General features: G+C 45.7%; 1 protein-coding gene across 4 annotated transcripts in view; it reads right to left on the reverse strand.

Annotated features, from left to right (window-relative positions):
- WAPL (WAPL cohesin release factor) overlaps positions 1 to 16,456 on the reverse strand; it is a 199,202-nt gene that overhangs the window by 83,875 nt on the left and 98,871 nt on the right. For all 4 annotated transcript variants that reach the window (XM_075348989.1, XM_075348988.1, XM_075348987.1 and 1 more), the window contains 3 exons: positions 9,429 to 9,565; positions 1,406 to 1,517; positions 987 to 1,211 (listed from right to left, as the gene is read on the reverse strand). In XM_075348989.1, coding sequence (XP_075205104.1) covers positions 987 to 1,211; positions 1,406 to 1,517; positions 9,429 to 9,565 — 474 coding nt within the window. The remainder of the gene's footprint in view (positions 1 to 986; positions 1,212 to 1,405; positions 1,518 to 9,428; positions 9,566 to 16,456) is intronic.

The raw sequence follows: 16,456 nt of genomic DNA on the forward strand, positions 1-16,456 counted from the left end.
TCATCAGAGTTCATTGGGAACTCAGATTACCTCCTGGATGTCACTGTGCTTTGTGAATGCTCACCTGTCCCTGCGATGATGTCCTCGGCAGTGCTGTACCCAGCGCTGTGCCCGCAATGCTCCGGCTTCCTGAGTGCTGTGAATAATCGATGAATATAATGAACGGCAGTCAGGAGCAGGAGGCAGCAGAGACTGAGACAGCAGGTAAATATGGAAAATCTTTTTATTTCAAAGACCCGTGTTTTCTCCGGTACCTGTCACACGTATGCATGCAAACACGGATGCCACACGGACGCCACACGTATGACTGGTACATGATTAAACACGGGCGCCTGAAACCAGCCTAAGTCCAAGACAGAGCTTGCCTCAAACTGTCACTACAAGAAACTGAGGAGGCCTGACTGCGGCAGGCAAGGTATACCTGACCAGGAAAGAGCCAAATTTTATTTAGATGCAATACCAATGTCAGCCTCCAGGTGGCAGCATACTATGCCATGGTCTGTGTTTCCCAAGCAGACAAACTGTGTTTATTTAGCAACAAACTGCGCCTGGGGACATAACTTTCCTGGAAAGGAAAATCCCCTTTTGCAGTTTGCTGCAGTTGCCAATGCAGGTTTTCATGCAGGTTTTTATGTAGGGTTTGTAAAATGTATCTAGTGTAATCATTGCATTGTGAAGGAAACGTCATCAGCACAAACCTCTACCCGGGAAGTCTGTCATACCGTCTGTAAAACTCATCAGAAGCCATGACTACCCAAACTGGACAGTAAACACAAGCTATGATGGTTTGTGATGTGCACATTTAAGTTGTAACTTGTAGTAGTAAAATGTTACTTTTTGTATTTCTGGAGAATAAGCCCTACCGTCCTCTATGTAACACTCAGAGGTTTCTCTAGACCAGGTATATATGTATCAGATGGTTGTTGTCATCAAACAGCAGCTTAATAAATAGCTGCCGCTATAACCACAGCAAAGACACAACTGACCGTGATATTTTCCAAGTCTAGGTGCTTGTTGTGGACCGTTTCACAGAGCTTCCTAATCTTCTCTTTGATTTTGTTCATATCTTTCTCATTCATGTGCCAGGTGGTGGTCTCTTGCTCCATTTCTAGGAGTCTGATCATGAGGTCTAGACTTGCTCGGTCAAGGTCCATATTTAAGCGGTCTCTGCTGAGTATGTACATGAGCGCAGCGGTACAAAGTGCTAAATTCTGATGAGAAAACAATAATTAATTAAAAACACTATGTCAAAAGGTAAAACGAGCACGCATGTTAACAGTGGCATGGAGCCCAGTCTGGACTATGGACTGCGCTCGAGTCTGTGCTGCTGCGATTGTTAGTAGGGTATCTACTACAGACGCACAGACTGTTAGGATGTGGTCACAGAAAGGAGATGAAGACATACCGGGTGAGGCTGACTGTCATCCAGTGTTTTAAAGACCATGGCTACCATCCCATGTGCTCGCAGGTGCATTCGGAAGCTTGGCATTGCGCACTTAGTTGCCAAGCTGATAACACTGTAAAAGAACACACATTCTGTATAAAACCACTTAACCAATAATATGATGTAAAATTATCTGCAATAATCAGTGCCATCTACAGTGGAGAGACTAGCGTGTAATAAAAGCACAATGTAATTTCATATAGTCTTCATTATATAACAGTTTTTTGGCATCTTAATTCAAATGCAATTAAAAACCCAAAAGCAAAGTAAGAGGGCGATATCTGAAAACTATGCTCTTTAACCCCTTAACGACCGCGGGCAGTAAAATTACGTCCTAGCGGTCATAATGTTACTGCCCGCGGTCTGCCGGCGGCAGCATGCCGCGATCGGCGCACATCTCAGCTGATTTTCACAGCTGAGATGTGTATCTGCTAGGCATGAGCAGAATCGTTATCTGCTCGTGCCGTTTAACCCCTTAAATGGCACTGTCAAAATGTGACAGTGCCATTATAAGCGCGATTGCGGCAAACTTTTACTTACCGCCCGATACCAGAAGTGATGCGATCACGTGACTTCCGGTTGTTGTCATGGTAGCACAGGGTCATGTGATGACTCCTGTACTACACATGAATTGCTTTCACTTTCACTGTGCCCGCGGCCAAGTGAAAAAGAAAGTGAGCGTATCTGCTGTTTACAGTTGTGTAGCTGTGATCAGCAAATAGTGCAGAGCGATCGGATTGCTGATTGCTATAGCCCTAGGGGGACTAGTAAAATAAAATAAAAAAAAAGTAAAAAAAAAAAGTAAAAAAAAAGTAAAAAAACAAAAACCTAAAAGTTCAAATCACCCCCCATTTGCCCCATTAAAAATTAAAGGGTTAAAAATGAAAAAATACACATACATTTGGCATCACCGCGTTCAGAAACGCCCGATCAAAATAAAAAAATCAATTAATCTGATCAGTATACGGCGTAGCGGCAAAAAAAATGCCAAACGCCAAAACGACTTTTTTTGTCACCACAACTTTTGCGCAAAATGCAATAAGAGGCGATCAAAACGTAGCATCTGCGCAAAAATGGTACCGTTAAAAACGTCAGCTCGAGACCGTGGGCGTGCCCAAGAAAAGTGCGGGAACCCAGTGCCCCACTGTACTGAGTGAGGAGGGAGGAGGATACTAATGTATGCTCCAGCCCTCCGCTGACGATCCGTGCAGCGTCCCGCCCCTCCCCTGACTGGCAGGCCTGTGGGCGGGAATAAACGACACTAGGCCGCAGAAGCCGGGGACTAAAGTTATAAGCGCAGCCGGCAATAAGCACGGCCGCGCGTAGTCCCCCGGCGCACTAACACCTCCAGCAGTGCTGGAAAGTGTTTGGCCCAAGCGCTCCATGTCCGGCGCACTAACACACCCAGCAGTGCTGGAAAGTGACTGGCACAAGCGCCCCATGTCCGGTGCACTAACACACCCAGCAGAGCTGTAATGTGTATGGCACCAGCGCTCCATGCGCGGTCCCCACGGGGACACAGAGTACCTCATAGTAGCAGGGCCTTGTCCCTGACGATACCCAGCTCCTATCCAGCAGATTCCCAGGGGCTGCGGAGGGAGCACGGTCCCAGTGCCTGGAGACCGATCCGGAACCCACTTCGCCCAGAGCCCATTAAGGGATGGGGAAGGAAAACAGCATGTGGCTCCTGCCTGTGTACCCGCAATGGGTACCTCAACCTTAACAACACCGCCGACAAAGTGGGGTGAGAAGGGAGCATGCTGGGGGCCCTGTTATGGGCCCTCTTTTCTTCCATCCGACCTAGTCAGCAGCTGCTGCTGACCAAGCTGTGGAGCTATGCGTGGATGTCTGCCTCCTTCGCACAAAGCATAAAAACTGAGGAGCCCGTGAGCACGGGGGGTGTATAGGCAGAAGGGGAGGGGCTTTACACTTTTAGTGTAATACTTTGTGTGGCCTCCGGAGGCATAGCTATACACCCAATTGTCTGGGTCTCCCAATGGAGCGACAAAGAAAATATTTTTCTGTGTGTTGTGTTTTTTTTTTTATCATTACTAGAAATTCATGGTGGCCATGTCTAATATTGGCGTGACACCATGAATTTCGGGCTTAGGGCTAGCTGATAATATACAGCTAGCCCTAACTCCATTATTACCCAGCTAGCCACCCGGCATCAGGGCAGCTGGAAGAGTTGGATACAGCGCCAGAAGATGGCGCTTCTATGAAAGCGCCATTTTCTGGGATGGCTGCGGACTGCAATTCGCAGTGGGGGTGCCCAGAAAGCTTGGGCACCCTGCACTGTGGATTCCAATCCCCAGCTGCCTAGTTGTACCCGGCTGGACACCAAAATTAGGCGAAGCTCACGTCATTTTTTTTTTTAAATTCTTTCATGAAATTCATGAAATAAATTAAAAAAAAAAAAGGGCTTCTCTATATTTTTGGTTCCCAGCCGGGTACAAATAGGCAGCTGGGGGTTGGGAGCAGCCAGTACCTGCCTGCTGTACCCGGCTAGCATACAAAAATATGGCGAAGCCCATGTCATTCTTTTTTTTCTTTTTGGGTAAAAAACTGCATACAGTCCTGGATGGAGGATGCTGAGCCTTGTAGTTCTGCAGCTTCTGTCTGCTCTCCTGCATACACTAGTGAATGGAGGATGCTGAGCCTTGTAGTTCTGCAGCTGCTGTCTGCTCTCCTGCATACACTAGTGAATGGAGGATGCTGAACCTTGTAGTTCTGCAGCTGCTGTCTGCTCTCCTGCATACACTAGTTCTGCAGCTGCTGTCTGCTCTCCTGCATACAATGAACATTTTGAATAAGGAAATTACGTCAGACCTTTTTTTTTCATCAACAATCTTTAATGGCATTGTGCACTGATTAAAAACGCAATGAGCAAGAACGCAGCAAAAAACGCACCAAATCGCGGCAAAAACGTGACATGCAGCACCGCAGGTGACAGAGCAGAGAAAGTTGGTGACATGCTCTGCTCTGACACATAGTGTGCTGCATGTCACTGTATCCACTCTGGGACTTGTTGTGCAGGTGATCGGATGATACATGTCACTAACTAGCTCCACTCTGACTTCTGCTGCATTGTTCCAACTGCATACACTCTCACCTGAACAAGTCTCAGAGTGGGGCAGTTATTGACATGTATCATCCGGTCACCTGCACAACAAGTCCCATAGTGGAGACAGATCGTGAAATGCAGCATCCGGTCACCTGCACAAGAAGTACCAGAGTGGAGAAAGATAGTGACATGCAGCACACTATGTGTCAGAGCAGAGCATGTCACTGTCTCCACTCTGGTACTTGTTGTGCAGGTGACCGGATGCTACATGTCACTAACTGTCTCTACTGTGGGACTTGTTGTGCAGGTGACCAGATGATACATGTCACTAACTGCCCCACTCTGATTTCTGCTGCATAGTACCAACTGTATACACTCTCACCTGCACAACAAGTCCCATAGTGGAGAAAGATAGTGACATGCAGCACACTATGTGTCAGAGCAGAGCATGTCACTGTCTCCACTCTGGGACTTGTTGTGCAGGTGACAGAGTGGAGCAGATTGGTCCCATGCAGCGTCCGGTCACACTGCCGACACCGCCCGTTCTCCTGACAGCTGAGCACAGCGGGCGGGTGGACAGTGTGATCACATACTTGCGTGACAGGGGGGATTTCAGTGGAGGAAACCCCCCCTGTACTCCACACTGGAGCCCATACCTCCCACAGCTGACGGAGGGTAAGAGCGCGCTCTGCCTTCACCGCTCCACACTGGCGTCCTCCCCTCGATGCGGTGCTGTGACGTGCGGTAGTCACCGCCCACAGCCCTGTCAATCAGTGTGAGTGGCGCCGGCATCCTGTGACGTACCCGTCTAGTTTGAGAGCCCGGAAATGCCGGGACGTCAGAGGATGCCGGCGGCCACAGCTCCAGGGGGTCATGTGACAGGTACTGAGCGTGCAGGATAGCGCCGCTCAGTGCCAGAACTGGAAACAGAAGCCAATGGAGAAGATGCATACAATGGTAAGTGACAATCATTGGTGAAAAAAAAAAAAAAAAAAAAAATGGGTGAACCACCCCTTTAAAGGTTTTTGGAAGGAATAAGTCATGTACCAGTTCTTGACCACACATGTATTTAGACATATAAATGAGCTCTCCTCCGAGGCATCTTTTTTCTAAGCTAAACAACATTTGTCAATGTGTTATAGGAGAGGCCTTCCATCTGTTGTAATATTCTAGTTGCCCAACTTTGATCTGACACGACCTTACTATTATCCTTTTTAATATATGTAGATGAAAACTGGATCCCATATTCCAGATGTGGCCTTACAAGTGATTTATAGAGGGGTAACAATACGTTGAAATCACAGGATTCTCTCTCATTATACACCCAAAAATCTTGTTTATCTTTGGAGAATACTCAAGTGCTTCACTGAATGTATATGCAGCAATACGAGCACTCTGTCCTAGATGCATTACTCCACATTAATTTCATCTGCCATGAGTTTACCCATGCAGACATCTTATGTAGAACATTTTGTAATACAGAGTCCAGCTTTGTTTTTATTATTCTACATAGCTTTGTGCATCAGAGGAAAACGACCAATAGAGCCCAAGTAGCTGAAAGGTGAAAAACTTTTTATTGGGGTGGTGAGCAGCACAATTACAAGAAGGATCAAGAAATTTATTACTTGCACTACTACTGCGGTAATCTATTATGCGATCTGCCCGTGCCCAAAAATTTATGTTGGCCTTACAACCAGGCAATTGAAGATCAGAACCAGGGAACACGTTAATGGGATTGTGGCAGCGGTGGATTGTTCTGATATTTCTCTTCTTAAAACCATCCCTCGCCATTTCCATCAATGTCACCAGTCAGATGCAACATTACTTAGAGTAAGAGGTATAGATCGACTTGATTCCAACATACGTGGGGGCAAAATTAGCCAAAAACTGGCAATGATGGAAACAAGGTGGATATGGACCCTAAAAACTCTCTGCCCCATGGGCTTGAATGAATATATTTCTTATTCCTCATTTCTTTGATTTGTTGTGGGTTAGGAAGGTTGTTTTTTCCTTTCCAATTTTATTCTTGATTTTAATTATCTCATTGTTTTAATTTAGACATCATCCTCTCGATACCGGGACCATTATCACATATTAATACTGATGTGGCGGACTCTATGGATCTGGACATCTTCTGGACAGATTTTCGGGCATACCGATTGAATTCTGCTTGTTGTCTAAACTGTTTGTAAATTGTGACATATTTCCCTTTCATACCACTCATTTGCGGGATCAGATGTTTCATATTATACAGGCTAATATTGTTTTTATGAATTGGTTCATGAGTATATGTCCTGCTATTTTTTGCTTTGAATTTTTAATGTGTTTATATATTCTCTGTGGATATGGCAAATATTAATGACACATGTTATATATACATAGATTATTTTGCCATTTTCTGTACTGTATTATATGTAGAGCTACACGAGGGATGAATATTATCATGTTCCAATTTATATCTATATATCTCTCTTTTCTTCCCCTCCTTCCCTCTTTCCCTTCTCCCCCCCCCCTTTTTGTGGAGATCGTCTAGCCACCTATAGAACTGTCTTTTTGAAATCAATTCTTATGATCATAACTAAGGTGGATTTAATTATGCATTATGTTCCATCTTATGTCCTGTTATGGTGCCCTAAGATTCTTTTATGCCGCTCTTACCGCGATAGTATATTCTTTAAATTACTTATCTATACATTCATATACTCAATATACAATGAGATCTCCTTTTATTTCCTGGTTGGGCTAGTACGCATGCGCGCCTCCCGCTCCGGGTCGCCGTCGCCCGCTGTGTCTCTATGCCTCGCGCGGCGTCCGCTCACGTGACGGCCATGTGACGTGTCACGTGGCTGCCGCGTGACCGCACGCCGGGGGATGCTTGACGCGGCGGGTGATTCGCGTCCTGGGTTGCTAGGCAGCTCATGCGTTACACATACCGCCCACCAATTTTTGATTGGATGATGCCTCCTTTTAATCTCCTGCACTTCCCTCACTAACCACTCCCCTGACGAAGGCATTTTATGCCGAAACGGCCGTCGGGCGGACGCTGACACAGGTCTCTTCCCGGTCTTTTCAAGTATGGTTCCTATTGATTATATTTGCCCCCTCCCTTGGATTTTTCCATGGCATTTGTAATAATTGTGCTTGGTAGGGTTCTTTTAAGCACTGTTTGGTCACACATTGGTGACCTTTAGTGTCACCTGGGCAACTCTCAGACTTTGGTCTACTTATATCTTTATACCAAATACTTACTTACTCTTCCTCTTTTTTTGCCATATTTAACTGTTTCCTACCTTCCATCTTTGACCTTAGCTTGTGGTTGTTCCAGTACATACCTGATTTGTGTATCCTACTACACATATTTTTGGTCACTCATTTTATTGTAACTATGGGTCCATAATGTGTTATGGTGTTTAAATATGCACCTTCATTGTGCTGGGAATTCCTGTTGTCAGAGTCTTTCTTGTAATTGTGCCGCTCACCACCCCAATAAAAAGTTTTTCACCTTTCAGCTACTTGGGCTCTATTCGTTTTTCCTCTGTTTTTCTATTCATGTTTGCGATTGCCCTAGTCCACTCCAAGATTAACTATTATGAATTCTCAGTACTGTACAGTGTACATATTAATCTTGGAGTTATGTATTGGTTGTTAATCTTGTTCATAGCTTTGTGCATCAGTAAAGACTGACACCTTACTCTCAATCCCATCTAGTAGGTCATTAAAGGGAATCTGGTCAGCAGGTTTTTGCTATATAATCTAAAGACAGCAGGAGATAGAGGCTGACACACAGAGTCCAATGATGTGTCTACTTGCAGTGAAGTTTTTAATCACCTGGGATTATCAATGCCTGGACTTCACTAGACTGAACACACCCTGTCCCCTCTGATTAGCACCTCTCTGTCTACACACTTTGTACATAGAGAGCCTGGTGTGGACGGGTTAACTTTCTGAGCTCTGCTGCATTGCTAAGGCTATGTGCGCACAGTGCGTTTTTCGCGGTGTTTTTGCGCGTTTTTCGGGTGCGTTTTTGGCCTCAAAACTGCATGACTTTGCTTCCCCAGCAAAGTCTGAGTTTTCAATTTTGCTGTCAGCACACAACTGTTTTTTTAAGCTGCGTTTTTGAGCTTAAAAAAAAAAAAAAAAAAATGGACATGTGAATTCTTTTTTGCGTTTTTCTGCGTTTTCCCCCCATGCAATGCATAGGAAAACCGCAGAAAAACAGATCAAAAACGCAGCAAAAAACGCAGCCAAAAACGCACCAAATCGCAGAAAAAACGCATGCGTTTTTTGTGCGTTTTTAGCGGCCAAAAACTCACAAAAACGCAGCGTCAAAAAAACGCAGTGTGTAAACTTAGCCTAAATCTACAAACTCTGACTCTCACAAATGCTGCACCCAGTAATCTAACTGATACATTGTTGGATTTGGGGTTTCAATGCCTACATCATGCTACTCTCAGATGAGGTAGCAAAAACCTGCTGACAGATTTCCTTTAATAAAGAGATTAAACAGAATTGGTTACAACACCGTACAAATCATGTGCCCCCCCCACTGCTGAATATATTCAATTCAGAGAATATGCTGTTTACATTGACAGCTCTCAGCGCATGTATATTACGCAGAGAAAGCTGAGAATTAGTGGTGTTGCTCAAAACCCGCTGTCAATGGGGTGGGGGGGAACGACAAACAAAACTTGTGGCATTTGGAAGGGGGAGGGGTGGATGAAAAAGAAAAAAAATACAAAAAAAACCCAGAACAACAAAAATGGAGAGAGGAAACGTACTAGATGCCTACTTGCATACTGTATGGGGCAGATGGCTAGGTCCACATACAGATTGCATATTGCCAGTAGACCGGTATTTGGCAACGTGTGTGTGTAAATCCCAGAACCTGCTAGTGTATACCCGGCTGTAGTTTCATCTCACCTAAGGCATCTTGTGTTTATGGGCTGATTACTCTTCAATCCGCTCAGCAGGTACTCAATATCATCCGTAAACTCCTGATTTTCACCAAACTCCACCACATCATTGAAGTGCTTCACATGTTGAACAACGGTGTACAGCTGAAAGGCAAAGTATATGTATATATCTATCAGTGCTGGATCTTTTGTCATATGCATCTTATTCCTACCACAGAACTCCACTACCTGCCAAACCCTGAAATATAAGGAGACATACTGGTGACATAAACATAAGTGTCTCTGACTGATGTAGGCTGGCAACAAGCTGCTAGAATATTAATGGGCACCGGCTCCCTTTATTACAGAGGTGAAGAATAAATGTGACGTTCAGTATATTTTTAGAGGTTTACTTAAAGTAGAGGTAAATATTCTTACACAAAACCCTTCTAATGATTAATAAGGGAGAAGCCATTTAGGGTTGGTTACAGGTTTTACAGCCTTTTTCTGGGGTGCACAAGAAACTTGGATAGATTAAATATTACATGCTGAAAAGAAAAACCAAAACAAAACCCAACAATATCACATCTTCATAGAATTATACCCTGCCCTGACTTTAAAGTCAAAAGCTGAATGTTGGCTATCAAAGTAAGAAACGAACTTGAGGCAGAAGGATAAAAGTACATACAAAGCCTAGATTGGGCACCCGTGCTGTAGATACAAGCTGACAGATAGCAGCCAAACACCTAAACCTAAGGGGCCACCTCCACTGCTTACCGTCACCCCGATAGAGCATCACATGGATCCACATCACTAGAGCTGTGAGGTATCACAGTTTCGCCTCCCCGTCCACGTGGCTAGGGAGCGGAGCCTTCTCCCGGGCCTCACTTCCGAAGCTTGGAAGCTTTAAATACTGTCATCTCCAGTGAACCAGCGCCGGCTATAAGCTTAGCGCTGCTTTGCCTGTGACTGTGATCCTGATCCGTCCCCTCTCTTTGCCCTCGTTCTCTGTCTGTATTCCGTCCCCTAGTCGTTCCTCCATTCCTCTATCCCATCTCCTTCCTTCCCACAGTAGCCCCAGTTGTTCCCCCCTCTCCTACCTCCCCCCTCGGTTGCTTCCTCTGGTACTGACCTCGGCCTGACCTCAACTCCACCTCTGCTCATTCCTCCGGTCTTGCTGCTCCCCGTACTGTATATGACCCAGCCTGCCCGACCATCCCCCACACGCCCAGCGGCTGGCACTGCACCAGCACACACAGTGTGTGTGCCCCTCCTTGCTTATTCAGCTCCATGTAGTGTCTTTCCCTCCAGGGCTCCAGCTCCCCCTGGTGGCAGCCTGACATGAGGCAAGTTAATCACCGCACTTTATTTCTATATGTGCAGTAGCGGCAGATCACCATCAGATCTCAGGCATTAGTACCATATAATGCACTTTGTCTTACCACAGTCCACCATCAGGGCTCTGGTGTTTCTATGCTTAGAGCCCTTTACCTATGGCATGCAGTTGTAAGAATCCATCATCGGTGGCTGATCTATATTAGCTTATTCACTATAAGCAATTGTCTATTATCAGTTATCCTAATTCAACAATTGCATATGAATTTAGTAATTTATTAGCTGCATGTGTCCAGTGTACACATCCTGGGAGAAATTACTTGAGACAAAACATTATATACATACACTGCTCTGATAGCGCATTATGGACAGTAGTAGGGTGTTCTAGGCAGACACACACTGATGAACAATTTTAATTAGTCTGGGGTTTAAAGGCAGATAGTCATATGGGAACAGTTTATTTACCTACAGGTACATGGCATTGCATAGCACTGCATGGCCACTATACTGAAAGTGTGGCTACTAGGAAAAATTGGAACGACCTAGCACTTTGACAGCTAGCTCTGCAGCACAGTAAGTCTATGTGCGCACGTTGCGTAATTACATGTAGTTACGCTGCGCTTTGTAGCGCAACATAACTGCATGCGTCCTGCGTCCCCTGCATAATCTATGAAGATTATGCAGGAGCCGTGCGCACGTGGCGTCTTAGAGCGCAGCGCTTCGGCTGCTGCCCGAAGCGCGCGTTTTAAGAAGTGACATATCACTTCTTCCATGCGCTTTGCCTGCAGCCCCTGCTCTGTCTATGGGAGGAGCTGCAGGCAGAGCGCATGGAATCAGCTTTTTTTTTTTTTCCACTACGGACATTTTCCGCAGCGATTTGAAGCGCACGTGTGCTCTTCAGATCGCTGCAGAAATTTCTGCAGTGACTGTACGCAACGTGCGCACATAGCCTAAGTGTACAGTAAGAACAGGGGCATGCTTACAGTACAGTAATTGATATCATGAGGAGCGACTGTAGCCACTCTGTGCATGCACCTAAGACTGACCAGCGTCTGCCGGCAGGAAATGTTCTCCCAGTAGCCGCAGTTTCAAGCACTCATCCAGCATTTTTTTTAAATGTCACGACTAGATTGTCCGGTCCAGTGGGTCCACAGCCACCAGCGTGACAGTATGCCATGATCAAAAGCCTGCCAATTTTGTTTTAATTACTGAAGTTGGGTTGGAGGGCAGGGATTGGGAGCATTTCATATTTCTAAGTTGCCGTTTGGCTTCATTAGTATAAATCTCCACAGACCACAATACAACATTACCCCCCTTATCAGTTTCCTTAAAGGGAACCTGTCCGGTCCAATATGCACCCAGAACCACGAGCAGTTCTGGGTGTATATTGCTATTCCCTGCCTGACCGTCCCTATATACACTAGTATAGATAAAGGGATCTTTAGAAAAGGCATTTCTAAAGATCTAACCGTATGCTTATGCGAGAGGGGACTAGTCCTCTGGGCGTTCGTTCCCCTCGCTAGTCGGCTCCATTTGCATGTTAGTGCACCTCTGAGGGCGCTGGAGGTCACATCTCAATACATTTGTACGAGAGCCTCGTTCTGGCTCTGACTTTTATTGATACCTTGTGATGCAACTTCTGACGTCCGGCCAGTCAGAAGTTACAGTCACAAGAGGGCAGCGTTGGTCCAGTGTGACGCTGAAAACGATGGAGAGTAAACATAACATGGGGGCAGGGGACTTGCAGGAAGAAATGCAATGTTTACTCTCTATTCACCGCCCTCCATAAGAACAGCTAATACCACCAGAAGCTATAACGTTATGTACTAGGCAGAGCTCTCTTTTATCATTACATTTTAGGATCATGAGAGACTATTCTACAGTGCAGGAATATAATGCAGAAGATTAAAGAATTGGATATTTTAAGAATTCGTTTGAACATTTTTTTCCACTTTTATAATACAGTGGAACGTTGGATTAAGATTAATTTGGTTTGAGAGCGTTCTGCAAAACAAGCAAAGGTTTAAAAAAAAAAAATGTGTAACTTGGTTTAAGAGCAATGATTTGCAATGAGAGCAAATACAGATCATGCACACTTCCTGGTCTGTCCTTTCACCACGCTCTGGAGGTAATTTTCTGTACATAAGTACTGTATACTGTACACAGTATACCACTGTACAGTGCAGTATACACTATATGGCATGTCCATCATACAGTACTGTACTTTCTGCTAACCTGTACCACACATTGCTTGTACTGTAATGTAATAGCCTATGCAGTATTCCTACCCCACATTTGACTTTGTTCTGCCCTTATTTTGGGGAGAATGGATTTGGGGTGTATTTTTGTGTATTGTACTAGAATAAAGCTTGCCATATTTATCCACCATTTTCTCTCTATACTGAACCGCCCGCACACCAACAATTCTACTGTAAGCTAACAAGCAGTTTAATTTGCTTTAGGTTTATGTGTTTACTGTGTTGAGGAGAGCCATAAAATGAAATACTTAATTAACCTCTGGACATAGAGCATTGTGGGAAATATGTCGATTTGCCTTACATAATTCAGATCTCAGATCATACACATGACAGATATAAAGATGGCTGCCATTTCCTGTTCACCACACCTTGCTTGGAATGCAGGGAATGAAAGAAGATACCAAAGAAGGGAAGACCCCTGGTCAAGCTAGAAGACATCACAGACCAAACCATCAGCATGGATGCACCAGATGACGTCCCTCCCATCATTGATTCATCCACTGAAGTCAGACGCACCCATCAACAGCAACACGGATCTCCCCATTGGCTAGCCCATGAACTGTCCCACTAAATGGGCATATCTGAACTTGTGTACGCCCCTAGCCTATATCAAGAGGACGCATGTTCCTTCTCTGTCTGTTTTGGTGCCATCTTTACTGTGACCAAGAAGAGACTTCATATCCGACTGTGTCTGGTGTGAATTCTTTTATGCATGCACTTGGTATATACCAATTCGGCCAGGCAGTAGGCAACTAGTGATCTCTGGTTAAGAGTTCACCTTAACAACTGTACAGTATTTGTATTAGTGTACTGTAATAATTTTATATAAATATAGCACATTATATTGTATTACTGTAATAAGTTTCTATAAATACAGTAAATATTTTTAGGTTGTGGAATGAATTGTCTGCGTTTTAATTATTTCCTATGGGAAAATTGGCTTTGATACAAGAGTAACTTGGTTTAAGAGCACACACCCGGAACCAAATTATGCTCGTAATCCAAGGCTCCACTGTATATCAATGCAGAAAACAAGCTACAAATATAGCTGCTGCCAAAATGTGAAGCCAGAAGGGAATTTTGTTTACTTACCGTAAATTCCTTTTCTTCTAGCTCCTATTGGGAGACCCAGACAATTGGTGTATAGCTTCTGCCTCCGGAGGCCACACAAAGTATTACACTTTAAAAAGTGTAACCCCTCCCCTCTGCCTATACACCCTCCCGTGCATCACGGGCTCCTCAGTTTTGGTGCAAAAGCAGGAAGGAGGAAACTTATAAATTGGTCTAAGGTAAATTCAATCCGAAGGATGTTCGGAGAACTGAAAACCATGAACCAAAAGAACAATTCAACATGAACAACATGTGTACACAAAAAGAACAACCAGCCCGAAGGGCACAGGGGCGGGTGCTGGGTCTCCCAATAGGAGCTAGAAGAAAAGGAATTTACGGTAAGTAAACAAAATTCCCTTCTTCTTTGTCGCTCCATTGGGAGACCCAGACAATTGGGACGTCCAAAAGCAGTCCCTGGGTGGGTAAAAGAATACCCCGATAAAAAGAGCGGACAACGGCCCCCTCTTACAGGTGGGCAACTGCCGCCTGAAGGACTCGCCTACCTAGACTGGCATCTGCCGAAGCATAGGCATGCACCTGATAGTGTTTCGTGAAAGTGTGCAGACTCGACCAGGTAGCCGCCTGACACACCTGCTGAGCCGTAGCCCGGTGCCGCAATGCCCAGGACGCACCTACGGCTCTGGTAGAATGGGCTTTCAGCCCTGAAGGAATCGGAAGCCCAGAAGAACGGTAGGCTTCAAAAATCGGTTCCTTGATCCACCGAGCCAAGGTTGACTTGGAAGCCTGCGACCCCTTACGCTGGCCAGCGACAAGGACAAAGAGCGCATCAGAACGGCGCAATGGCGCCGTGCGAGACACGTAGAGCCGGAGTGCTCTCACTAGATCTAACAAGTGCAAATCCTTTTCACATTGGTGAACTGGATGAGGGCAAAAAGAAGGTAAGGAGATATCCTGATTGAGATGAAAAGGGGATACCACCTTAGGGAGAAATTCCGGGACCGGACGCAGAACCACCTTATCCTGGTGAAAAACCAGGAAGGGGGCTTTGCATGACAGCGCTGCAAGCTCTGACACTCTTCGGAGTGATGTAACTGCCACTAGAAATGCCACCTTCTGCGAAAGACGTGATAGAGAGACATCCCGCAGCGGCTCGAAAGGTGGTTTCTGAAGAGCCCTTAGAACCCTGTTAAGATCCCAGGGTTCCAGCGGCCGCTTGTAAGGTGGGACTATGTGGCAAACTCCCTGCAGGAACGTGCGAACCTGCGGAAGCCTGGCTAGACGCTTTTGAAAAAACACGGAAAGCGCCGATACTTGTCCCTTGAGAGAGCCGAGAGACAAACCCTTGTCCATTCCGGATTGAAGGAAGGAAAGAAAAGTGGGTAAGGCAAACGGCCAGGGGGTAAAACCCTTATCAGAGCACCAGGATAAGAAGATCCTCCAAGCCCTGTGATAGATCTCGGCGGACGTTGGTTTCCTGGCCTGTCTCATAGTGGCAATGACATCTTGAGATAACCCTGAAGACGCTAGGAGCCAGGACTCAATGGCCACACAGTCAGGTTGAGGGCCGCAGAATTCAGATGGAAAAAAAGAGAATTTTGTTTACTTACCGTAAATTCTTTTTCTTGTAGTTCCGACATGGGAGACCCAAACCATGGGTGTATAGCTAGCGCCTCCGGAGGACACACAAAGTACTACACTCAAACGTGTAGCTCCTCCCTCCGGGCTATATACACTCCCTGGATGACAATCTATCCAGTTCAGTACAAAAGCTGAAGGAGGACATCCACCCATAAGTAGAGATAGAGTAAAACTCAGCAAAACCAGACCTCTGTCTACTAACAACAGCCGGTGAAACACACGGAACAAAAAACTGCCAACAGGCAACAGGGAGGGTGCTGGGTCTCCCATGTCGGAACTACAAGAAAAAGAATTGACGGTAAGTAAACAAAATTCTCTTTTTCTTTATCGTTCCTTCCATGGGAGACCCAAACCATGGGACGTTCCAAAGCAGTCCATGGGTGGGAAATAAACCAAACTGAGAAGTAGGCAAAACCTAACTTCACAAATGGGCGACAGCCGCCTGAAGGATGCGTCTGCCCAAGCTCGCATCTGCCGAAGCATGAGCATGCACTTGGTAGTGCTTCGAAAAAGTGTGCAGACTGGACCAAGTGGCAGCCTGACACACCTGCTGAGCCGTAGCCTGGTGTCTGAAAGCCCAGGAGGCACCGACAGCTCTGGTCGAGTGCGCCTTAATCCCCGGCGGGGGAGGCACCTGAGAACACTGGTAGGCATCGGCGATAGCCGACCTAACCCAACGAGCTAGGGTCGGTTTAGAAGCAGAGAGACCCTTGAGCTGACCCGTGGTTAGCACAAAAAGTGAGGTGCACCGCCG

This window comes from Anomaloglossus baeobatrachus, chromosome 5 (genome assembly GCF_048569485.1).
Source record: "Anomaloglossus baeobatrachus isolate aAnoBae1 chromosome 5, aAnoBae1.hap1, whole genome shotgun sequence".
NCBI lineage: Eukaryota > Metazoa > Chordata > Amphibia > Anura > Aromobatidae > Anomaloglossus > Anomaloglossus baeobatrachus.